We start from the raw sequence: 27670 nt of genomic DNA on the forward strand, positions 1-27670 counted from the left end.
CAGTTTAAGAGGTTGTTCAAAATAATAGTGCTTGCAGAGTACAAAAAAGAAGAATTATGAGAAATACTTTCAACCTTATTGAAAATAAGATATTCTTCATCTCAGTATGTTAATAATGACTGAATTAATTAATTAATTACGTATTACAAAACTGTTGTATACTAATTCATAGATGTTATTTTATTATATAAAAAGGTCAGTAAATGATTCTATATATTTGTAAACGCTTTGAAGTGGGAAAGGGGTAGGATTAAATAAGCTTTGCTTCTTCCTACTCCTTTTCGGGCATGATGTCAAATGAAATGATATGAAATTGTGTGATGTATTATGATGTAAGTGTGTTCATGTTCCAAATAAACTCAAGAAAGAAAGAAAGAAAGAGAAACTGATGACATAGTGCTGTATTTTACTTCTTTGTCTCTTTTTTTCAACCAAAAATGCTTTAGGGGATACTTGAATTTAAAAAAAATTCACAGGGGGTACATCACTGAAAAAAGGTTGAGAACCACTGCTCTAGAGGAAACACCATCAGCTAGGGAACAGAAGTGGCTGACTTTTGGCGCATGCGCAAACACATCAGGCACTTATTAAATTGGGTTGATGGAGTTGAAGATGCAGGACATATATAATATATAGTATATCATATATTGACATATGCCATTCATTTCTGTAGAAAATGTACTTTTTACTTTGATTTCATACATACTTGCCAACCTTGAGACCTCCGATTTCGGGAGGTGGGGGTTGGGGGCGTGGTCGTGGGTGGGGCAGGGCATGGTTGGGGGCGTGGTTAAGAGGGGAGGAGTATATTGACAGCTAGAATTCACCAAGTCAAGTATTTCATACACACATATATATACATATATATATATATATATATATATATATATATATATATATATATATATATATATATATATATATATATATATATCCTGAAAATATGCAAACTGTGTTTAGATAATTGATACTTCAAACTTGCATAAATAAATATTAAGGAATATAACATAACTTGGCTTCTGAGAGCTTCAAAATGTAATGAATAAAATGCTAAAGTTGTTGATAAACAAGCATTTATTTTAATAATTAAATATGGTCATTTTAAATGAATTATTATGATAATTTAAAATTAATTATTTCAAATATGTTTATTTTAATGTATAATTCTAATGCCTGGATGTAATAAGGAGTCAGAAAAAATACAAATAAAAATACAATTCATTTTGATGTTTTTAGCAAAATATAGTAAAAATGTATTTAGTTTTTCTTTTTTTTTAAATTAATAGATATATTTATTTTTAGGTAAGATAAACATAATAATACAATTTATCTCTAGTCTGGATGATTTAGTTCTTGTCACCCTGTGGTCCTCCCGTCGTGAAAAAAGGCTGTCCTCACTCAGGTCCGCATGGAGCTGGAGGGGGCGTGGCCTCCAGCTCCGGCTGAAAATCGGGAGATTTTCGGGAGAATATTTGTCCCGGGAGGTTTTCGGGAGAGGCGCTGAATTTCGGGAGTCTCCCGGAAAATTCGGGAGCGTTGGCAAGTATGATTTCATAGGACGTACAGTGTAAATATGTTACATTTTGAGGTATTGTACCCACGTAAAAGATGTGTTAGCATTAAAGGCAGGCCCGGCCCTAACCAATCTGGCGCCCTAGGCAAGATTTTAGGTGGCGCCCCCCCACATCGGCAGTGAAGTGTATATACTCACAAGAAACCGAATAGCTTTGTCTTTGACCTTTTTTTTTTTACTTACAACTATACCTAATATATAAAGGGGTGGAAAAGTGACTATTACCTGCAGGGCAAACATAGCTAACCAGAAGGCAACAACAATGTAAAAAAAAAACAGCTGCTTAAAAGATCTAATACAAATGTCCCTGAAAAATGTAAGGTGGGAGTACTGTAATTACCTAACGTTACATTATTATTTTCCATAACAATTTAGCCCCCTCCACAATATTAACCCGACGTTAAAACAGAACTAGCTATTTATTGATTAACAATTGCCGAATCATGTAACATTAGCTTAATGCTAAAAAGCCAGGTTACTATCACATTCTGTAACAGACAAATAATTTCATGTAGGCTAACGTTACCTACCTGCTACCTCTGTCTTTTCTCGTTTCTCCTCCTCTTCTTTTCTCTTTTTTCTTCCCTGGGCACCTGACAGTTTTGGCCGTTTTGACATCTTGTGTTGATTTTTTGATGTGGTGACGTCCAAAAAGAGTCATGATACGGGAAGGGAGGGGGCTCAACGTGGGATTATTTTTTGTATTTAGAAATAATAGTACCAACTTTTATTTTATTTATTTTTTCTCCAACATTTGTGGCACTGGCGTGGCGCCCCCTGGTGGACGGCGCCCTTAGCATTTGCCTATACGGCCTATGCCACGGGCCGGCCCTGACATATATAATATATAGTATATCATATATTGACATATGCCATTCATTTCTGTAGAAAATGTACTTTTTACTTTGATTTCATAGGGCGTACAGTGTAAAAATGTTACATTTTGAGGTACGTAAAAGATGTGTTAGCATTACACAATCAAACACCAGAAAGCCTTCAAACGTCTGAAAAGAGACGAAAACTGTCGATTGTAGGGGACATCGTTTTGTTTCAGTCAAACATGCTTAACACAGTTCATTTTCTAATAGGGAAATAACAAATGAGTGGTGTACTAAATATATAAATAATAAAACGTAAGCGTCGCTAAGGCAATTAAGGAGGAGACGTGCGGCTTTTCCGAGGCGCACCTGAAGGCAGCATCGCTGTGACTCAGTCCTCCGGACTTTGAAAGTGTCTTGATGATGACTCGCCGCTGCATCATTTTTTTTCCTTTTTTTTTTTTTTTCCCCCCAACATTTTTCTTTTCTGACGCTCTCAATGTTTGAGCCGACGCGTTGACGGAGTGGAAGGAAGGATGCGGATGAAGTTGTCAAGTAATGAGCGAGGATGCTGAGGCTTTGTTGGGAGGACGACGAGGCTTTTGCTGCTTTGTCTTCTCCTGGTCCTCCCCGGAGCGCCGGTAGGATGCCTGATCCCTTTTTGCATTACAATTCTCACTTTTATACGACGTGTCTTTCATTCCCGTCTAGTGTGAGTGGGAAACTAACCCAAATATATCTATTTGTCCAGTTAATACATCATGTCACTGTAAGCTTTCTCCTTTGGCCATCAGTCCATGTCAGCATCCGCTAAATAATTGATGGAGCCCACGAGACTCTTGCTTTTAATAGATAGCCGTGACAGCTGGTGTCCTTAATTCCAACCTTATTGAAATAAATGTATCAGTGGTCAGCAAAATGCTGCACATGTGAAGATGGAGGAGTCACCTTCCCTCAATTCCTTTGTTTCTGTTGCCAGATACCTTTTTATCATCCACTTTCTGTTAGCATTTCACTTCTCTATCAGACATTTCTGTTGCCAGATACCTTTTTATCATCCACTTTCTGTTAGCATTTCACTTCTCTATCAGACATTTCTGTTGCCAGATACCTTTTTATCATCCACTTTCTGTTAGCACTTCACTTCTCTATCAGACATTTCTGTTGCCAGATACCTTTGTATCATCCACTTTCTGTTAGCATTTCACTTCTCTATCAGACATTTCTGTTGCCAGATACCTTTTTATTATCCACTTTCTGTTAGCACTTCACTTCTCTATCAGACATTTCTGTTGCCAGATACCTTTTTATCATCCACTTTCTGTTAGCACTTCACTTCTCTATCAGACATTTCTGTTGCCAGATACCTTTTTATTATCCACTTTCTGTTAGCACTTCACTTCTCTATCAGACATTTCTGTTGCCAGATACCTTTTTATCATCCACTTTCTGTTAGCACTTCACTTCTCTATCAGACATTTCTGTTGCCAGATACCTTTTTATTATCCACTTTCTGTTAGCATTTCACTTCTCTATCAGACATTTCTGTTGCCAGATACCTTTTTATTATCCACTTTCTGTTAGCATTTCACTTCTCTATCAGACATTTCTGTTGCCAGATACCTTTTTATCATCCACTTTCTGTTAGCACTTCACTTCTCTATCAGACATTTCTGTTGCCAGATACCTTTTTATCATCCACTTTCTGTTAGCATTTCACTTCTCTATCAGACATTTCTGTTGCCAGATACCTTTTTATAATCCACTTTTTGTTAGCACTTCACTTCTCTATCAGGCATTTCTGTTGCCAGATACCTTTTTATTATCCACTTTCTGTTAGCACTTCACTTCTCTATCAGACATTTCTGTTGCCAGATACCTTCTTATTATCCACTTTCTGTTAGCACTTCACTTCTCTATCAGACATTTCTGTTGCCAGATACCTTCTTATTATCTACTTTTTGTTAGCACTTCACTTCTCTATCAGACATTTCTGTTGCCAGATACCTTTTTACTATCTACTTTCTGTTAGCACTTCACTTCTCTATCAGACATTTCTGTTGCCAGATACCTTTTTATCATCCACTTTCTGTTAGCACTTCACTTCTCTATCAGACATTTCTGTTGCCAGATACCTTTTTACTATCCACTTTCTGCTAGCACTTCACTTCTCTATCAGACATTTCCCCCTCAAAGCGTATGTGGATGTTTTTGACAGTTACCCTGCTGGTGTCTTCAAGGACATTGCTGCTACTTCTTCATGGCAAGCAGGCTAATGTTGCTTCATCATATTTCACTCCTTCTCCTACTTGAAAATGAGCAGTAAAAATAAAACAATTCTTTACAGCAGGCGTGTCCAAACAGCGGCCCGTTTTCAGCATACAGCTCGATTTTATTGGCCCTTGGCATGTCATGAAAATACAATGATATATATAATATTTTATTTCTATTTTTTTTTATCTATGTTTCTGTTTTTATCTAGTGTTTATCAAGTGTTTTTCATGTTTTCATTTTTATTTTTATTTTCTATTATGTATTCTAACTTTTGGGTTGGTGCACTAACTGTAAGTGTACCTTGTGTATTTTATGTTGATTTAATAATAAAAAATAAAAAAATACAATCATTAATGAGACATAGTGTTAGATATTAAGGCGGGGGTCAGCAACTCGCAGCCCTCGAGCCGCATGTGACTCTTTAGTGCCGCCCTAGTGGCTCCCTAGAGCATTTTTTTAAAAAAGGATTGAAAATGGAAAAAGATGAGGGAACTTTTTTTTGTTTTGTTTTAGTATATTTTTTGTTTAAAGACAAACATGACACAAACCTTCCCATCCATCCATCCATCCATCCATCCATCCATCCATCCATCTTCTTCTGCTTATCCGAGGTCGGGTCGCGGGGGCAGCAGCCTAAGCAGGGAAGCCCAGACTTCCCTCTCCCCAGCCACTTGGTCCAGCTTCTCCCGGGGGATCCCGGACCAGCCGGGAGACATAGTCTTCCCAACGTGTCCTGGGTCTTCCCCGTGGCCTCCTACCGGTCGGACGTGCCCTAAACACCTCCCTAAGGAGGCGTTCGGGTGGCATCCTGACCAGATGCCCGAACCACCTCATCTGGCTCCTCTCCATGTGGAGGAGCAGCGGCTTTACTTTGAGCTCCTCCCGGATGACAGAGCTTCTCACCCTATCTCTAAGGGAGAGACCTGCCACCCGGCGGAGGAAACTCATTTCAGCCGCTTGTACCCGTGATCTTGTCCTTTCGGTCATAACCCAAAGCTCATGACCATAGGTGAGGATGGGAACGTAGATCGACCGGTAAATTGAGAGCTTTGCCTTCCGGCTCAGCTCCTTCTTCACCACAACGGATCGATACAGCGTCCGCATTACTGAAGACGCCACATCGATCAGCATGTCGATCTCACGATCCACTCTTCCCTCACTCGTGAACAAGACTCCCAGGTACTTGAACTCCTCCACTTGGGGCAGGGTCTCCTCCGCAACCCGGAGATGGCACTCCACCCTTTTCCGGGCGAGAACCATGGACTCGGACTTGGAGGTGCTGATTCTCATCCCAGTCGCTTCACACTCGGCTGCGAACCGATCCAGTGAGAGCTGAAGATCCTGGCCAGATGAAGCCATCAGGACCACATCATCTGCAAAAAGCATTTCAAATTGTTTTTGGAAACTGTGGATGTCGTGTCCTCCGGACCAAAGAGGAAAAGAACCATCCGGATTGTTCTAGGCGCAAAGTGCAAAAGGCAGCATCTGTGATGTATGAGGGTGTATTAGTGCCCAACATGGATAACTTACACATCTGTGAAGGCACCATTAATGCTGAAAGGTACATACAGCTTTTGGAGCAACATATGTTGCCATCCAAGCAACGTTATCATGGACGCCCCTGCTTATTTCAGCAAGACAATGCCAAGCCACGTGTTACATCAACGTGGCTTCATAGTAAAAGAGTGCGGGTACTAGACTGGCCTGCCTGTAGTCCAGACCTGTCTCCCATTGAAAATGTGAAGCCTAAAATAGCACAACGGAGACCCCCGGACTGTTGAACAACTTAAGCTGTACATCAAGCAAGAATGGGAAAGAATTCCACCTGAGAAGCTTCAAAAATGTGTCTCCTCAGTTCCCAAACGTTTACTGAGTGTTGTTAAAAGGAAAGGCCATGTAACACAGTGGTGAACATGCCCTTTCCCAACTACTTTGGCACGTGTTGCAGCCATGAAATTCTAAGTTAATTATTATTTGAAAAAAAAACCATCAAATATGTTGTCTTTGTAGCATATTCAACTGAATATGGCTTGAAAAGGATTTGCAAATCATTGTATTCCGTTTATATTTACATCTAGCACAATTTCCCAACTCACATGGAAACAGGGTTTGTATATCGAACATGGAGTTTAAATAAAAACATATCGAGATATACTTTTTGGTCCTTATCGACCAGCCCGACCGGCCATACAGCACCTTTAAGTGCTTGACTTCTCTGGTTTCCGATCGCTCTTTATATATGTATATATATATATAAATGTATATGTATGTATATATACATATATTTATATATATATGTATATACACACACATATACATATATATACATATATATATATATATATATACATATATATATATATATATATATATATATATATATATATATATATATATATATATATATATATATATATATATATATATGTATATATATATGTATATATATATGTATATGTGTGTGTATATACATATATATATATATATATGCATATGTGTGTGTATATACATATATATATATATATACACTAGAGATGCGCGGATAGGCAATTATTTCATCCGCAACCGCATCAGAAAGTCGTCAACCATCCGCCATCCACCCGATTCTAACATTTAATCAGAACCGCATCCGCCCGCACCCGCCCGTTGTTATATATCTAATATAGACGATGCAAGGCATTAGTGAGGTTATAAAGCTTTTGCCTGTTAAAGAAAGGAGACTGATCCAATGCAGTACAGACATTCGCGTGCCATTCTGTCACGGCCGAGACGCACACCAGTGCGCAATCATATGGGAGCTGCGCTGAGCGCACCTCCAAGCGCGTCTCGCTGCCGGCGACGGCCGGGTATGGTCCCGACGCTCCAGCGCCATCCATTTTCAGGGCTAGTTGATTCGGCAGGTGGGTTGTTACACACTCCTTAGCGGGTTCCGACTTCCATGGCCACCGTCCTGCTGTCTATATCAACCAGGGTGAGCCCCACCCCTTTCGTGAGCGCACTGCGCGCGGAGTGACCCCTGTTACGCGCCCCCGGCAACAGGGGTGGCGGGCAGGTAAGCTGTGCGGGTGGAGCGCGCAGAGTGACCCCTGTTACGAGCCCCCGGCCATGGGGGTGGCGGGCAGGTAAGCTGCTTACCTGCTGCGCGTGACGCCGGACGCGGCGAAGGCAGACGAGGCGGGGTGTCGGTGCGGTGGGCGCGGTGGTGACCCTGGACGTGCGTCGGGCCCTTCTCGCGGATCGCCTCAGCTACGGCTCCCGGTGGGGCCCTCTCGGGGGAAGGGGCCTCGGTCCCGGACCCCGGCGAGGCGTCCCTTCTCCGCTCCGTAAAAGTGTCCATCTCTTTTTCTTTTTTTTCTTCTGTTGTGGCATATGCTGCAGGTGCCTGCTCGTTTTTCGTATGTGGGTAACAACATTTAACTATGTATATATATTTACCAATTGGTTTAACTGCCACCCGCCTGAATCTATTTAAAATCTAATTTTTTTTTATTTCAACCGCCCGATCCGCGGATAATCCGCGGACTCCGTGGTTGTGCCCGCAAACCGCGCATCTCTAATACACACATATACATATATATATATATATATACACATATATATACTTTCATTTGTCATTGGACTGCCTTCAGCTGCTGGAAGTAAAACATCAGCTACACTGTTAAGCAACAATACTTGAATGACAATACTTGTTCTTTCATGATGCTGCACATTTGTGTCTTTGACTTGATGTCTTAGTGACAGGCATTGTGGCGTGTCAGTGTTGGACTGCCACCACCACCACCACCACCACCACCAGCAGCAGCAGCAGCAGCAGCAGCGGTGGAGCGGGAGCATGAGCCTGTACGGGAAGGATGACACCAGCGGTCAAGCAGGAGGACGGAGCGATAATGGCGATAATGGTGACTCGTCCCGTGAGAGAGAAGAGAGTCAGCTGACCCCCTGCATCAGGAATGTTACATCCCCGACCTGGCAGCATGGTGAGGATGGCTTAAAGGAGTGGCGTTGTTACATCCACCATGTTTGCTATACCGCTTACACCTTTTGTTGACTTAGAAAAACAATGACGGTGTGACGACAAACTTTTCAACATATCACAATAGATAGGGGCCACTAATGCTTCTGGACAAATAATCTAATAGATCCCTGAGCTGATCTTTTTGTTAAAAAGCCAGTCTGGATGCCATCTACCAGAGGTGGGACCAAGTCATTGTTTTGCAAGTCACAAGTAAGTCTCAAGTCTTTGCCCTCAAGTCCGAGTCAAGTCCCGAGTCAAGACAGATCCAATGCAGCACAGACATTCGCCACAATTTCCAGTCAAGTCCAAAGTCAAGACTGGAAAGTCTCAAGTCAAGTCCTAAGTCCTGCATTTTGAGTTTCGAGTCCTTTCAAGTCCTTTTAACCACAGACTAATATATTAACACAGATTGTGTATGCTTTTCAAACGCTGTATTTATTTATTAAAACAAGTGCATTTTAAATTGCAGGAAAGAAAATTGTGCTGACATTGCACTTTATAATAGCACTATTAACCAGTCATTTTAAACATTAACTCATTCCTTTACAGAACAAACACATTGAAAAATAAAGTGCAAATGTACTTATTTGTACAAAAGTGTTAACATTGAAAAAACATGACATATACGTGAACATAACAAAAAAGTTGTACTTTTTATATGTCAGGGCCCTATGCTGCATTGCATTTGCAAAAGACCAAATTAGCCAAGAGTCTGTCAGTCATTTGTGCACGATGGGGGCGTAGTATGATGCCACCATGGCTGAAAACTCGCTCCACTGGAGCACTGGAGGCAGGCACTGCCAAGACTCTCATGGCCACTCGGAACAGTGAAGGAAGAGTCTTCATGTTCAATGCCCAGAACAAAAGGGGGGAGAGAGTTGTTTTGGGTTGGTGCACTACTTGTAAGTGTATCTTGTGTTTTTTATGTTGATTTAATTAAAAAAAGAAAAAAAAAAAAAATTCTTGAGCGGCCCGATACCAATCGATCCACGGACCAGTACCGGGCCGCGGCCCGGTGGTTGGGGACCACTGAGGTAAACAACCAACAGTATGTCAGAAAGCTAGCTAAAACGGTACACATATTCATAATATAGTATACATTTTAACTGACCTTTATTTTACTATTTTTGTCTTTTTTTAGGCGGCTAAAATACGCGGTGCTGCTGACCGCCGTCTAACGTTACGTGTGATATATTGACTAACGTAACCCTGCTTAAAAAAAAATCACTGAACAAAAAGTATGAATAAGGTAGTGAACTGCAACAGATTCCCGTGTTTGCAATAACGTTATAACGTTAGCAGTGAGTTTACAGCCTCACTGATTTAACTACACAGCAAATAAAAGTCACGTTACTAAGCCAATAAACGTTATCTTACATTCAAAACTTACCCTTCTTTGTGCAACTTCAAATGCCGGACGAAGTTGGAAGTTGTTGCCTCTCCATCAGTCATTTTGGAACCGCATGTGTTGCATACTGCAAACCGTTTTGTGTTGACCACCTCGTCATTTTTATACCCAAACAAAATTATTTTAGGTATCATTTTTTGTTCACTGGCGTGTGGTTTGGACATGTCTTCTTCGTTGGTTGTCCTGCAATTTGATTGGATGAATGCTGTGTGATGAAAACAAAGTAGATGTAATTTGATTGGCTGTTGTACTGAGAGCACACCAGCTGACACACGCAACGCTGATAGACAAGTACACAATGAAAAATACGGAGCGCTCCCGAATAACTTTTTCATCTTTGGGTTTTGGGGAAAGTAGCAAGTCATGTCAAGTCATGTCAATTCAAAAGGCTCAAGTCCAAGTGAAGTCACAAGTCATTGATGTTAAAGTCGAAGTCCAGTTGCAAGTCTTTTTACATTTTGTCAAGTCGAGTCTAAAGTCATCAAATTCATGACTCGAGTCTGACTCGAGTCCAAGTCATGTGACTCGAGTCCACACCTCTGCCATCTACTATAGAGAGTTGTGCATTCACACATAGTCCTGTTATAATGTGTTTATTAACCAGGGCGCTGCAAATATATTGAAGGTGGGCCACCACAAACACTGCGTTAGATGGTGAAGGATGAAGAGTTTTGCTAAGATATAAGAAGTGATGCACAGCTGCACTTGGGAAATGTTAGAAATGTGTTGATTGAATCCCCGCAGATGGAGAAGGTGGTGATGGAGGCTCATCCTCCACATCTCCTCCTGGGGCCTCTCTTCCGTCTTCAAATGTAGAAGGAGGACACCTATCCCAAACCCCGAGCCACGCAAGAGGGGACCTCCACCCCAACACCCTTGGTCAAAGACCATGTGATACAATGGTTGTGTATAATAAAGAGTTTCATCACGGAGGAGGAGAGTGCTTGACGCTCGTCGTGGACAATACAAGATTTGTGGTGGACTCCGCCATCTTTACAGCCCAAGCCAACACCATGCTGGGAAGGTAAAGACATCACACTTCACAAACATGACTTGACATTTAGTGACAACTCCACCTTCACTGTATGGCAGCATTTAGCACACATGGAAGCGCCAGGATAGTCATTGGCTTCACAAAGAACCACACATTTATTGCAATTAGGGCGCAGAGGATAAGGCGCACTGCCAATGAATGCTCTATTTTCCACCCTTTTTCATGACCTTTGTTTTCATCTAATTCAGGGGTTCTTAACCTTGTTGGAGATACCGAACCGCACCACTTTCATATGCGCATTCACCCAACCCTTCTTTAGTGAAAAATAAAATGTTTTTTTTTTCAAATTCAAGACAAAGTTATATGTTTTGGTAACACTTTAGTATGGGGAACATATTCTAAGCAACAAAGACTTAATTTAGAGTTCTTTGGTTAGGGTTAGTGTCACGTTCAAACACTGAGGACATCTATTAAACAAGACAAAAGGCAAGGAATCAAACAGAGACAGAATTCAATTTGGACTCAATATTGAGGAGAGACATGGCCACTGCACTCTCTGTACAGTCCTGCACCACGCTCTGACCAAGAAGGTTTTCGTCACCTCCTTTATTCAGATGTTCAATGTTCACGCACCAACACATGTCACAGCAGGAATGGGGAGTATGTAAAACAGTCATTGTTTTCGGTCGCTTTGAAGTCCAAGAAGAGGATTTCTCGGGCTTGGGCTCTTCCTGGATCCAGCTGGGGCAGGTGTCGGAGGACAATGGATAACCCCTCCCGTCTCCTGACCACAGCGACTTCAAGAGGGCAGCGGGTCGTAAATAGCGTTGACCTCGGTTACCAAATAGTTGGAAGAGAGTTTGTGAAATACTTCAGAGAGAGTTCGTTTAACACTTCAAAGAGAGTTCCTCTGGAAGTTGAGCAGATCCTGCCATCTGTCCGTGTTGAAATCACAGTGGCGTTTCACGAGCGTTCTTCCTCTTGTTAGGCCTCGAAAGACAGCATTCATAATACAACGTTTCTTTTGTGATAACTTACAAACAATTATTCCAACAGTTAGGGTTAGGGTTAGGGTTATAATAAGGCATACTTGCCAACCCTCCCGGATTTTCTGGGAGACTCCCGAAATCCAGTGCCTCTCCCGAAAACCTCCCGGGACAAATTTTCTCCCGAAAATCTCCCGAAATTCAGGCAGAGCTGGAAGCCACGCCCCCTCCAGCTCCATGCGAACCTGAGTGACGTCAGGTGCGCAACACCACGTACATCGTTGGCCAACCAAAAAGTAACCCCAGTACGCTATAGCCAACATTCACCAGGAGATGGCAACAGACAAACATAGATCACTATTACATTCCTCCCCTTTTAGAAATGTATAGAAGTTACTCAAAATAAATAAGCAACCCAACCAAAAAATGCAGCAGCTCGATTAAAAAACTGTACTTAAGCCACATTCTTTTCTTTCTTTTTTTTAGTACTGAACTCTTAACCCTCATTTGTAAAAAAATAACATGCTTATTATACAAACAGTATTTGTACACCTTTAACACAGATTTTTATACTGTCTTCAGAGATTCAGTTTTTTTGGTGGTACTCGAAACCTTTCTGGGTACCTGCGAAAGGGTGTTCAGCATGGTTAGAAAAATAGTGACAGAGAATAGAACAAGGATGGACAATTCAACCCTTAACGCAACAATGAGTAGATGAGTGTTATGTGTGTGTATATGTGTAAATAAATGAACACTGAAATTCAAGTATTTCTTTTATTTATATATATATATATATATATATATATATATATATATATATATATATATATATATATATATATATATATAAATAATAAAATACATATATATATAGCTAGAATTCACTGAAAGTCAAGTATTTCTTATATATATATATATATATATATATATATATATATATATATATATATATATATATATATATATAAAATAAAATACATATATATATATAGCTAGAATTCACTGAAAGTAAATTCTAGCTGAATTCTAGCTGTAAATATACTCCTCCCCTCTTAGCCCCGCCCCCAAAAACGCCCCTGCCCCACCCCGACCACGCCCCCCACACCCCACCTCCCGAAATCGGAGGTCTCAAGGTTGGCAAGTATGTAATAAGGCCATGCCGAATAAGGCATTAATAAGTACTTAATAATGACTAGTTAAGAGCCAATATGTTACTAATTTGCATGTTAATAAGGATGGACAATTCAACTCTTAACTCAACAATGAGTAGATGAGTGTTATGTGTGTGTATATGTGTAAATAAATGAACACTGAAATTCAAGTATTTCTTTTATATATATATATATATATATATATATATATATATATATATATATATATATATATATATATATATATATATATATATATATATATATACATATATATATATATATATATAATAAAATACATATATATATATATAGCTAGAATTCACTGAAAGTACATTCTAGCTGAATTCTAGCTGTAAATATACTCCTCCCCTCTTAGCCCCGCCCCCAACCACGTTCTGCCCCACCCCGACCACGCCCCCCACCCCCCGAAATCGGAGGTCTCAAGGTTGGCAAGTATGTAATAAGGCCATGCCGAATAAGGCATTAATAAGTACTTAATAATGACTAGTTAAGAGCCAATATGTTACTAATTTGCATGTTAATTAGCAACTAATTAATGGTGAATATGTTCCCCATACTAAAGTGTTACCATATTTTATTACTGGTGCACAAAATGAAGCGTGCATGAACATCACCTTGTTCAAAGAACAAAACCAACATAAACTCACAACAAATGACACACCTGCAAATCAGTCTGACTTCTGCTGTTGTCGTATCCGTAATACGCCGATAGGGAGAAGTTTTTATTTACACGATGAGTCGGGTGTGTCTCGACCTCCGCCGAACCCCTGAGCCCGACTCACCGAACCCCTAGGGTTCCATCCAACCCAGGTTAAGAACCACTGCTCTAATTATCATTGCGATCAAAAATGGAATCATTCAATGATGTTGAAAAGTTGAAGTATCAGTATTGGCATTGGTATGACCACTACTGCACCTTTAACTACTTGGTATTGGATTGGTTCCCAAACTTGTAGTATCACCTAAAACTAATGTAAAGTATCCAAACAAAAGAAGAATACGTGTTCATTTTATTTCAACATAAGTGTAGATAGAAACATGTTACACCAGAAAGTAAGCAGATATCAACAGTAAATGAGCAAGTAGATGAATAATAGTTTTGACAAAATAATACAAGTGGAAATGACACGATGTTAGTCAGCTAAATTAGGAGCCTTTTTAACCTGTTTTGTCTATTATCATTTACATACCAAATATTGTGTTGTGATTCATTTCATTATGGAAGGAAAATGCAATAGAGATTTTAAATCATATCAATTGCAATTACTCCTCCACAGTTACAATCAATACACTCTCGTAATAGAAGGTAACATCTATTTCAATCCCACTTATAAATGTTCTGCCTCCGGGGCTGAATCGCTGCTCCACTGGCTTATGTATGGATTTGTTTGTGTGTGTGTGTGTGTGTGTGTGTGTGTGTGTGTGTGTGTGTGTGTGTGTGTGTGTGTGTGTGTGTGTGTGTGTGTGTGTGTGTGTGTGTGTGTGTGTGTGTGTATATGAATACACTATATTGCCAAAAGTATTTGGCCAGCCATCCAAATGATGAGAATCAGGTGTCCTAATCACTTGGCCCGGCCACAGGTGTATCAAATCCAGCACTTAGGCATGGAGACTGTTTCTACAAACATTTGTGAAAGAATGGGCCGCTCTCAGTGATTTCCAGCATGGAACTGTCATAGGATGCCACCTGGGCAACAAATCCAGTCGTGAAATTTCCTCGCTCCTAAATATTCCAAAGTCAACTGTCAGCTTTATTATAAGAAAAATGGAAGAGTTTGGGAACAACAGCAACTCAGCCACCAAGTGGTAGACCAGGTAAGGTGACAGAGAGGGGTCAGCGGATGCTGAAGCGCATAGTGCAAAGACTTTCTGCACAGTCAGTTGCTACAGAGCCAGGAGAACGCTACATTTCGGACTGCATTGTGCCGAGTGTGAAATTTGGTGGAGGAGGAATTATGGTGTGGGGTTGTTTTTCAGGAGTTGGGCTTGGCCCCTTAGTTCCAGTGAAAGGAACTGTGAATGCTCCAGGATACCAAAACATTTTGGACAATTCCATGCTCCCAACCTTGTGGGAACAGTTTGGAGCGGGCCCCTTCCTCTTCCAACATGACTCAGTGCACCAGTGCACAAAGCAAGGTCAATAAAGACATGGATGACAGAGTCTGGTGTGGATGAACTTGACTGGCCTGCACAGAGTCCTGACCTGAACCCCATAGAACACCTTTGCGATGAATTAGAAAGGAGACTGAGAGCCAGGCCTTCTCCACCAACATTGGTGTGACCTCACCAATGCACTTTTGGAGGAATGGTGGAAAATTCCTATGCATGTCTTTGGAGGTGGGAGGGGCCTATCCCCAGGTGCATTTGTTTGGAGGTGGGAGGGGCCTATCCCCAGGTGCATGTCTTTGGAGGTGGGAGGAAGCTGGAGTAGAACCCACGCAGTCACGGGGAGAACATGCAAACTCCACACAGAAAGATCCCGAGCCCGGGATCGAACCCAGGGCCAGATACTCTCATCATTTTACCACTGATGACCGTGTGTGCACCAGGTGATACTCTCATCATTTTACCACTGATGACCGTGTGTGCACCAGGTGATACTCCCATCATTTTACCACTGATGACCGTGTGTGCACCAGGTGATACTCCCATCATTTTACCACTGATGACCGTGTGTGCACCAGGTGATACTCTCATCATTTTACCACTGATGACCGTGTGTGCACCAGGTGATACTCCCATCATTTTACCACTGATGACTGTGTGTGCACCAGGTGATACTCTCATCATTTTACCACTGATGACCGTGTGTGCACCAGGTGATACTCTCATCATTTTACCACTGATGACCGTGTGTGCACCAGGTGATACTCTCATCATTTTACCACTGATGACTGTGTGTGCACCAGGTGATACTCCCATCATTTTACCACTGATGACCGTGTGTGCACCAGGTGATACTCCCATCATTTTACCACTGATGACCGTGTGTGCACCAGGTGATACTCCCATCATTTTACCACTGATGACCGTGTGTGCACCAGGTGATACTCCCATCATTTTACCACTGATGACTGTGTGTGCACCAGGTGATACTCCCATCATTTTACCACTGATGACCGTGTGTGCACCAGGTGATACTCCCATCATTTTACCACTGATGACCGTGTGTGCACCAGTTGATACTCTCATCATTTTACCACTGATGACCGTGTGTGCACCAGGTGATACTCCCATCATTTTACCACTGATGACCGTGTGTGCACCAGGTGATACTCCCATCATTTTACCACTGATGACTGTGTGTGCACCAGGTGATACTCCCATCATTTTACCACTGATGACCGTGTGTGCACCAGGTGATACTCCCATCATTTTACCACTGATGACCGTGTGTGCACCAGGTGATACTCCCATCATTTTACCACTGATGACTGTGTGTGCACCAGGTGATACTCCCATCATTTTACCACTGATGACCGTGTGTGCACCAGGTGATACTCCCATCATTTTACCACTGATGACCGTGTGTGCACCAGGTGATACTCCCATCATTTTACCACTGATGACTGTGTGTGCACCAGGTGATACTCCCATCATTTTACCACTGATGACCGTGTGTGCACCAGGTGATACTCCCATCATTTTACCACTGATGACCGTGTGTGCACCAGTTGATACTCTCATCATTTTACCACTGATGACCGTGTGTGCACCAGGTGATACTCCCATCATTTTACCACTGATGACCGTGTGTGCACCAGGTGATACTCCCATCATTTTACCACTGATGACTGTGTGTGCACCAGGTGATACTCTCATCATTTTACCACTGATGACCGTGTGTGCACCAGGTGATACTCTCATCATTTTACCACTGATGACTGTGTGTGCACCAGGTGATACTCCCATCATTTTACCACTGATGACCGTGTGTGCACCAGGTGATACTCCCATCATTTTACCACTGATGACCGTGTGTGCACCAGTTGATACTCTCATCATTTTACCACTGATGACCGTGTGTGCACCAGGTGATACTCCCATCATTTTACCACTGATGACCGTGTGTGCACCAGGTGATACTCCCATCATTTTACCACTGATGACTGTGTGTGCACCAGGTGATACTCTCATCATTTTACCACTGATGACCGTGTGTGCACCAGGTGATACTCTCATCATTTTACCACTGATGACTGTGTGTGCACCAGGTGATACTCCCATCATTTTACCACTGATGACCGTGTGTGCACCAGGTGATACTCTCATCATTTTACCACTGATGACCGTGTGTGCACCAGGTGATACTCCCATCATTTTACCACTGATGACCGTGTGTGCACCAGGTGATACTCCCATCATTTTACCACTGATGACTGTGTGTGCACCAGGTGATACTCTCATCATTTTACCACTGATGACCGTGTGTGCACCAGGTGATACTCCCATCATTTTACCACTGATGACCATGTGTGCACCAGGTGATACTCCCATCATTTTACCACTGATGACCGTGTGTGCACCAGGTGATACTCCCATCATTTTACCACTGATGACCGTGTGTGCACCAGGTGATACTCCCATCATTTTACCACTGATGACCGTGTGTGCACCAGGTGATACTCCCATCATTTTACCACTGATGACCGTGTGTGCACCAGGTGATACTCCCATCATTTTACCACTGATGACCGTGTGTGCACCAGGTGATACTCCCATCATTTTACCACTGATGACCGTGTGTGCACCAGGTGATACTCCCATCATTTTACCACTGATGACCGTGTGTGCACCAGGTGATACTCCCATCATTTTACCACTGATGACTGTGTGTGCACCAGGTGATACTCCCATCATTTTACCACTGATGACCGTGTGTGCACCAGGTGATACTCCCATCATTTTGTGGTGTGTGTCTACTAGTTGGTTTTTTGATACTGAGAAGTGTTCTCCAAATACTTGATAGCTGTTGCAGCCTATCTTGGCTCTGCATCGTCACGGTTTTCTCATGGTTCTGGATTCAAGATGCTTGTTGTTTTTTCTGCTTTCTTCGTAGGATGTTTAGCTCCGGGTGGGACAACAATTTCACAAGGCCCAATGAAAAAGGAGAGTTTGAAGTGGCGGATGGTATCAGCTGCTCTCTCCTCAGAGCCATTCTGGTAAGAATGACATCCCAACCCTTAGGCTGACATCTTTAACACTTTGTCTTAAGCTTCTTGGACATGTTTATTGTTTCATAAAATGAAAAACAAACTGCACGATTGTCATTAAAAGATCATTTATGAACTGAATGTTTATACTACGAGATGGAACATGAAGTAGGAGTAGAAGTAGGAAGAAGGAGAGCGATTACATCTATTTGACAAACACAAGCTATGCTCATGCATTTAGTTGACATTCTGCACCTCCAGTATGTCATACATCCATTTCATGGTGAGGTCTGCTCTGAGTGGAAAGTGTCAAGTCAAAGCGTGGAATGGTCTCCACCATCGTGCTGCAGTTCACATTCAGAGTGTCGCTCATCTTCTATTCTATACTATTCTTTTTTTTACATCCTCAGAGTTGCTCATGAGGTTATATCCGGGGTAGGGAACCTACCAGGTGTGGCTCTTTTGATGACTGCATCTGGCTCTCAGATAAATCTTAGCTGACATTGCTTAACACCATAAGTAACGAATGATTCCGCTGGTAATCACAGTGTTAAAAATAACATTCAAAATGAAAAACATTCTCATCCATCCATGTTCTATCGCACCTGTTCAAGAAGTCGCATTCATATTTTATTTATTTTTGGTTAGCTTCAGAATAGCAATGTTATTAAAAAGAACAAGAGACTTATTATACTCTAAAAATGTTAGTCTTACTTAAAATTGCACTTATTTAGTTGTATTCAGTGTTAAAAAATATTGGTAACACTTTAGTATGGGGAACATATTCTCAGTAACAAAGACTTCATTTAGAGTTATTTGGACACCAGGGGAACATTTAAGGGTTAGGGTTACTAATAAGCAATAATTCTGAGGTTATTGAGGGAAGAATCTTAGTTAATGGATTCCTGGTTGTATAATAAGGCCATGCAGAATAAGGCATTAATAAGTACTTAATAATGACTACCGTATTTTCCGCACCATAAGCCGCCCTGGGTTATAAGCCGCGCCTTCAATGAACGGCATATTTCAAAACTTTGTCCACCTATAAGCCGCCCCGTGTTATAAGCCGCATCTAACTGCGCTAAAGGAATGTCAAAAAAACAGTCAGATAGGTCAGTCAAACTTTAATAATATATTAGAAACCAGCGTGATGTGGGCGCGCATGGAGTCGTATATCAACATGGACGGAGCTGCGTGAAAAAAGCCACCCGGCCTCTTCGCGTAAACTTACCTTAACCACTCGCTCATCTTTTCTTCATCCATCCATCCCTTCGAGTTAGCTTTTATGATGACGCCGGCTGGAAAGGTCTCTTTTGGCAAGGTCTTCCTTTTGAATATCACCATGGGTGGAAGTTTCTGGCCATTAGCATGGTAAGCTAGAACCACAGTGAAGGATGACTTCTCATTCCCTGTGGTGCGAATATTCACCGTACGTGCTCCCGTTGTATCCACAGTGCGGTTCACAGGAATATCAAAAGTCAGTGGAACCTCGTCCATGTTGATAATGTTCTCTGGCCGGATCTTTTTTTCAGCTATCTTGTTTTTACAATATGCACGGAAAGTAGCCAGCTTTTCTTGAAAGTCTTTAGGCAGTTGCTGTGAAATAGTAGTCCGTGTGCGGATGGAGAGATTGCGTCTTGGAAACCTGTCGCTTAGTAGGAGCCATTTTGTGGTCTTTACAGATGTAAACACACAAAGGAAATGAAACGTAATATCCGCGCGCTTCTTCTTCTTCTTCTACGCGGGCGGGTGGTTGCTTACAGTAGAAGAAGAAGCGCTTCCTGTTCTATGGGGGCGGGTGCTTACCTTGGCAGTTGCTTGCGTAGAAGAAGAAGCGCTTCCTCTTCTACGGGGAAAAAAGATGGCGGCTGTTTACCGTAGTTGCGAAACCGAAACTTTATGAAAATGAATCTTAATATTAATCCATATATAAAGCGCACCGGGTTATAAGCCGCACTGTCAGCTTTTGAGTAAATTTGTGGTTTTTAGGTGCGGCTAATAGTGAGGAAAATACGGTAATTAAGAGCCAATATGTTACTAATTTGCATGTTAATATGCAACTAATAATGGTGAAGATGTTCCCCATACTAAAGTGTTACCAAAATATTATATGGCTCTCACAGAAATACATTTTACCAGGGGCGTCACTAGCTTTTAAGGACAGGGGGGGCTTAGCCCCCAGGAGATGCACAGGATGCGAGCAAACGTTACCACAAAACTTCACAAACGGCTAACAAAGACTTAGAAATTATTCATTGTTATTATTTTTTTTTTTTTTAAATGCACGGGACGAAATGAAATGCTCCCGGGACGATAGCTTTTCACCATTTTTTTTCTTTTTCTTTTTATGTATTTATTCATTTTACATTTTATATTAAATGTCCTGGTTTTTCCTCCCTCTGAAAATCCTATGAAATGTTTAACAAGCCATCCTATAATAATAAAACAGCTATTAATGTAACAATACAATAAAACAAATATATTTAATGATGTTTTTTTCATTATTTTAACAATAGGCTAATGTATATTACTTTATATAGATTCTACAAGAAACACAAAACTTAAAAAATAAATGATTTACAATTGCACACACAAGGTTTTGTGCAGCTTCACTCATTGTAAAGGAAGATAATGTGCTTCGTACACCTGCAGGACCGCAAGCAAGGTCGCAGAGAAAATGCGGACTGGAATTTGAGTGATGTGGGCATTTTCTATATGAACAAGTGGAATGGATTGGATACTGACGCACGAAAGGGGCTCTCTACCTTATGCTACGAAGTGAGGGGAAACTGAGTGAATAATAACAGGTTATATGATTATTTATTTAAACTCATATTCGGACCACTTTATAATGAATATGTCGGCATGTATATGTAAAAAAAAAAAAAACACCAAATTATTTAGGGGGGCTTAAGAATATTTTAGGGGGACTTGAGCCCCCCTAAAATATGCCTAACAGCGCCAATGCATTTTACAATATTTGGCTTTCATGGCTCTCTCAGCCAAAAAGGTTCCTGACCCCTGGGTTATATGATGAACTATTATGCAAGTGTGCAAATAAGAGCTGACTAAATGTAATATAAAAAGACAGAATAATACAAATAAAAACTAGTGAAATGATCTGTCCTTGCAGCTAGTTACAGTTGATAAGACATCGTAAATTAAGATTTGTATATCTAGAAATTAGCAGGACTTTGAAGATAGAAATACGTTTTTTGTGTGACGTGTAGGTGAAGTGGATCCCAAGTATGCAGAGACCTATATCGTATGGATAAGAGTTTTTCCTTTTATCTAGGAGGAAGCACAAAGTAGCAAAATAAAGGCGATGGTGGCAAACACAAAAAACACCATGCAAAAAAAACAACTTTGCGAAATAAAATACACATAACCACAAGCGCTAGACAAGGCTAGGAAACAAAGAACAAAATAAGAACACTAGAAAAGGCTAGGAAAATTACTTCATGCATACTTGCCAACCTTGAGACCTCCGATTTCGGGAGGTGGGGGTAGGGGGAGGGGCGTGGGGGTCGGGCGTGGTCGGGGGCGTGGCTAAAAGGGGAGGAGTATATTTACAGCTAGAATTCACCAAGTCAAGTATTTCATATCTATATATATAATATATATATATATATAACAAATACTTGACGTTCAGTGAATTCTAGCTATATATATATATATATATATATATATATATATATATATATATATATATATATATATATATATATATACGTATATATATATTTATTTTATTATATGTATATATATATTAATTTTATTATATATATATATGTCTTAATAAGGTTATCCAAAAAATATTGCTCGATACCGTAGTAGAGCGCAATATATGTATGTGTGGGAAAAAAATCACAAGACTATTTCATCTCTACAGGCCTGTTTCATGAGGGGGGGTACCCTCAATCATCAGGAGATTTTAATGGGAGCATTCGCATACCATGGTTTATATAGGGCACAGAGTGGGTGGGTACAGGCTGGCCTAGGGGCGTGGTGATTGGCTCATGTGTTACCTAGGAGGTGTTTCCGTCTATGGCGGCATGTTGTTACAATTTCGCTGCGCTTGTTGAGGGATGACAGGTCTGGACGGTAAATAATAAACAGTTTCTCTTTCAAGCATAGGTTGCATCTTTTATTAGCACTATTGTAAGGTGTGCTGGATGCAAGAATTTGCCATGTTATTGAATATTCAACATTATTGTCTTTGAGGTCCCAAATGTGTTTGCTGAGTTCTGTGGTATTCCGCAGGTTTTGGTTCCTGAAAGAAGCCTTGTGATTGTTCCATCTGGTTTTGAATTCTCCCTCGGTTAATCCTACATATGTGTCGGATGTGTTAATGTCCTTGCGTATTACCTTAGATTGGTAGACAACTGATGTTTGTAAGCACCCCCCATTGAGGGGGCAATCAGGTTTCTTTCGACAATTACATCCTTTGTTGGTTTTGGAGTCGCTCTGTCTGAGGGCCGACGGCTCATTTGCAATTGTTTTGTTGTGGTTTGAGATGATTTGTCGTATATTGTTCATGCAGCTGTAGCTCAATTTAATGTTGTTCTTGTTGAATACTTTTCTTAGGGTGTTGTCTTTGGGAAAGTGTTTGTCAATCAGATTGAGGAATTTGTGTCCAATGTTCGTTGAGACGTTTTTGCTGTATGGGGGGTTGTACCAGATTATGTCGTTCCGTTTTCTGTTCTTTTTTGGCTGGTTTCCTGGCGTGGGTTCATAGGTGAGGGTGAAATTGTATCCGCTTTCATCAAGGGCTTTTTGGTACGGGGGGGTTGCTTGGTCAAATTCAGCTATATATATATATATATATATATATATATATATATATATATATATATATATATATATATATATATATATATATATATATATATACATATATATATATATATATATATATATATATATATATATATATATATATAAAATAAATACTTGAATTTCAGTGTTCATTTATTTACACGTATACACACACATACCACTCATCTACTCATTGTTGAGTTAAGGGTTGAATTGTCCATCCTTGTTCTATTCTCTGTCACTATTTTTCTAACCATGCTGAACTCTGATGATGCATTGCTGTGTGGCACGCACAAAAGTGCTTTCATCAAATGCACTAGATGGCAGTATTGTCCTGTTTAAGAGTGTCACAACATTGCTGTTTACGGCAGACAAACTGCTTTACGGTATATAAAAACGTGACTGCTGTTGTTGTGTGTTGTTACCGCGCTGGGAGGACGTTAATGAAACTGCCTAACAATAAACCCACATAAGAAACCAAGAACTCGCCCTCCATCATTCTACAGTTATAACGTGATTGGGCAGGTATGCTGTTTATATTGTGGGTTAGCGGACTCAGGTCCTCATGGACCTGAGTCCGCCTGAATTTCGGGAGATTTTCGGGAGAAAATTTGTCCCGGGAGGTTTTCGGAGAGGCGCTGAATTTCGGGAGTCTCCTGGAAAATCCGGGAGGGTTGGCAAGTATGACTTCATGAAAGAAGTCAAACAGAAAAACAAAGAACAAAATAAGGACGCTAGACAAGACTATAAAAACCTGAGAAGATGGGCACGTTTGCTTTGTTTTCTTTGTACGTTGACTGTTATATGAGGAATAAATCATTTTCCTTAACTGCATGTTGCCTCCGGAGTTTCCGTCTGCATCCTGATGAACAACCCACACATAAACATGTGACATTTTGTTCTGAAAACAAGCATTATTTAACTTGCAATTCTTAAATTTAGCATCCCCGGGATGTTGCAGAATCTGTAAACAGTTATCTGTCTGGGTAAAACCAGAATATTTTATTTGAATAGCAAATAGACAAAATATAATTATTCATGCTAAAATTATGATTATGATGTAAAGTCAATTACTTTAAATAAATAAAAAAAATTCTCTTAAAACTAAGGACATTTCTAGAAATACAATTTTAAATCTTGGCAAGTGGCATAAAAGGTGCAGTGTGAAAGCACCAAATTGAACACACAATGTGCAAAGATGGAGACAAGTACTATAGTAAGAGTTTGAGTAGTGTAAATGATAAAACATAAATAAAACATGTCATTTTATATTGAACTAGAAAAGCAGTCAGGCCTCTGCCATGCTCTACCTCACAATAGTGAAAAGGTCCTAAATCTAGAAAGGGATTCGGCTGGCCTCCAAAATGTAGTCACTTGTTTTTTAATCCCACATTTCCTGAAACTTTGATCAAAATTTGCCATTTTAACATTTTTTGTTATCTACAGCAGAATTGAAGAAACAGTAGAAGTTAAAGCTCATAAAGTTATGTAGTAGAAATGCTCCAGAACAGCCTTAACATTTCTGACATTGCCTTAAGTTTGATGAAAATCCACCATAACTATTTGAGCTATCTGTAGCGGAATGAAAGAAAGTGAGTCAACCCTCTTGTCAGTCTCCACTATCTTTGTCTCTTTGGGGCCACAAGCATACACACACACAAAGGTTGAAGCTTGTAATGTAGCTGTGGTAGAAATGATCCATTACAGGCCCAAAATCTCATCAGTTGTTCCTTATTCCAAACATTTGCTGAAAATGTAATGAAAATCTGCCCATAGTGGCTGGTGCTGGTGGTCTGGGCTGCTGTTTCTGCTGCCGTTTGTTCATGGCTGCTGGGTCTGGTGCAGGGGTGTGGCTGATGTTGTGACTGGTGGCAGGGCACGTGCGTGGTGGTTGTCGGGGCTGACGAACTGTGTATATGTATGTATATGTGTGTGTATGTGTATGTGTATGTATGTATACTGTATGTGTACATGTATGTATATGTATATATGTGTATGTGTGTGTATGTGTACATGTATATGTGTATGTATATGTATATATGTATGTATGTATATTTCTGGGGGTACGCTCTGGGCCTGCCTGTCAGGCGGGGGTCGGCGCCTCAGGCTACTGCATCCGGACTGCGTGTCTGGAGCTCCTGGGTCCCACCGTCCATCCCTTCCGGGTGCCCGTCTTGGTTGGGGCCTGCTGGGTCTAGTCCCTGCGTCTAATGTGGTAGCTTGGTGCGGCAAAGGTATTCCGAGGTGCTGCGAGTTGGCCAGTTGCTGGGGTAGTGACCTTGTGTGTCAGCATGTCTGTGATCTTCTTTTAATTAAATTTTTAAAAAAAATTTTTTTTTTTTTTTTACTAATATTATTTTGTTATTTTTCCCCTCCCAGGGGGGGAACTCGGCGGGGTGATTGCTGGTTGTTCCATCTCCATCATTGGGGTCCCTGCGGGTGGGGTGGGTGGTTCCCGTGTCCCCGTGCCGGGTGGTCCTGCGGCGGCCGATTTGGGTGGGGTGGCCGGGGGCTGGCCTCGCCGCGCTCTCCGGGGGTGGGGGACGGGCTCGTGGGGGCCCGGTTGCCGGTGGGGCGGGGGCGGTCTTCCCGTCCGGTTGCGGGGACTCTCTGGGCCCCCCAGGCGGGGCGTCCCGCCTTTCTGCACGTGTGGGGTGTAGTCTCTCGCTGGCTTGGGGTCTGGCTGTCCCCTGCTTTTCTTGTGCCTTGTCCTCTGCCGGGTGCGTCTGTCTGGGGCCTGCTGCTGGCCCTTGTAGGCGGTGCGGTGGACCGGGCTCTGGGGTTCCTGTCGCTGGCCGGCTTGGCTGCGTGGGGGCAGTGGTCCCTGGTTCCCTGGGCACCACACCTACTGTTTGTGGGTTGGGCTCTCGGGGAGGCTGGGGCCGTGCTCTGGCTCCCACGCACACTGGGAGTCGAATATATTGTACATGCAAATTCACATACATACATACATACGTACACACATACGCTCCCACATACATACACAAATACAGTACATATTTACATACTCAAAGTTCGTACATCCACACGCACAATCATTATACAAACATACACATACACATACTGTACATACTGTACAAACATACATATACACATACTGTACATATACATTCACTGTACAATTACGGACACATTTCGGGTGTTGTTGTTGCACTAGTGAGCCACGGATGAGGAGATGCTGCTCCGTTATTGATTGAAGTAAAGTGTGAATGTCATTAAAACAGTTAGCTCCATCTTTTGACACTTCTTCCACTCCCGTCCTTGCACGCTACACCGCTACAACAAGGAGAAGACGCTGTCCAAGTGGAGGCACATAAATAAGAGCGCCCACAAAACGGCGCATCCTGAAGAGACTGTCAGAAAGTGAGTTGAAGATGATGTGTAAAACATCATCTATGCAACATTTTGAGCAAAGAAGCAGCATTACATGTTATGTAGACCACAAGGAAGTCTTTTACATTTAGAAAATAATCATAATAATATGACTCCTTTAATGCACCTTATAATCCGGTGCGCCTTTTGTATGAAAAAAGACCTGATTAGACCCGCTCATTGGCAACGTAGAATTAGAGATGCTAGTAGTTGTATCTGTGCTGGGAGTGGTAACGTGATGGTTTCCATGGCAACATAGAATTAGAGATGCTAGTAGTTGTATCTGTGCTGGTTTCCATGGCAACATAGAATTAGAGATGATAGTAGTTGTATCTATGCTGGAAGTGGTAACGTGATGGTTTCCATGGCAACGTAGAATTAGAGATGATAGTAGTTGTATCTGTGCTGGAAGTGGTAACGTGATGGTTTCCATGGCAACGTAGAATTAGAGATGCTAGTAGTTGTATCTGTGCTGGTTTCCATGGCAACATAGAATTAGAGATGATAGTAGTTGTATCTGTGCTGGAAGTGGTAAGGTGATGGTTTCCATGGCAACGTAGAATTCGAGATGCTAGTAGTTGTATCTGTGCTGGAAGTGGTAACGTGATGGTTTCCATGGCAACGTAGAATTAGAGATGATCGTAGTTGTATCTGTGCTGGAAGTGGTAACGTGATGGTTTCCATGGCAACTGTTGCGTTTTGGACCAGTTGTTCCTCCCAGGGAATTCAAGTCACAATTCGCTCCCAAGCTCTTTACGACACTTAAAGCTGAGTTGAAAAACCACCAGAGACAGAATAGGTATTTTGTTGTATATTTTCAAAGCTTTGCCAATATACATTTTGAGACCAGTCTAACCCTAGAACATTCTATTGCGCCTCCCAAAATGGTCTGTCTTCCCAACGCCAAAAACCCCTCTTTCCTTCCCCCTCCCTAGCCATAATACAAGTACAACGTCTCCCTAGCCATAATACATTCCAAAGAACTCAAGGTCAACACACACAGTTTACTTGCTGACAGAGCATCAAGAGAAGAAATGGAAAACACGAGCTGTTTTCAAATATGACAAAGAAATGGAAGAAGTAC

At 41.4% G+C, this 27670-nt stretch overlaps 1 protein-coding gene across 2 annotated transcripts in view; it reads left to right on the forward strand.

Moving 5' to 3' along the window:
* The first annotated feature begins 2610 nt into the window (after positions 1 to 2610).
* LOC133590099 (BTB/POZ domain-containing protein 10-like) overlaps positions 2611 to 27670 on the forward strand; it is a 44650-nt gene continuing 19590 nt past the window's right edge. Inside the window, exons 1-4 of one of the 2 annotated variants that reach the window (XM_061942697.2) lie at positions 2611 to 3032; positions 8401 to 8642; positions 10833 to 11112; positions 18303 to 18405. In XM_061942697.2, the coding sequence (XP_061798681.1) occupies positions 2950 to 3032; positions 8401 to 8642; positions 10833 to 11112; positions 18303 to 18405 (708 nt within the window). In that variant the 5' untranslated portion in view covers positions 2611 to 2949. The remainder of the gene's footprint in view (positions 3033 to 8400; positions 8643 to 10832; positions 11113 to 18302; positions 18406 to 27670) is intronic. The other variant, XM_061942690.2, reaches the window with a different exon arrangement.

Source organism: Nerophis lumbriciformis, linkage group LG03, assembly GCF_033978685.3.
Source record: "Nerophis lumbriciformis linkage group LG03, RoL_Nlum_v2.1, whole genome shotgun sequence".
Taxonomy (NCBI): Eukaryota; Metazoa; Chordata; class Actinopteri; order Syngnathiformes; family Syngnathidae; genus Nerophis; species Nerophis lumbriciformis.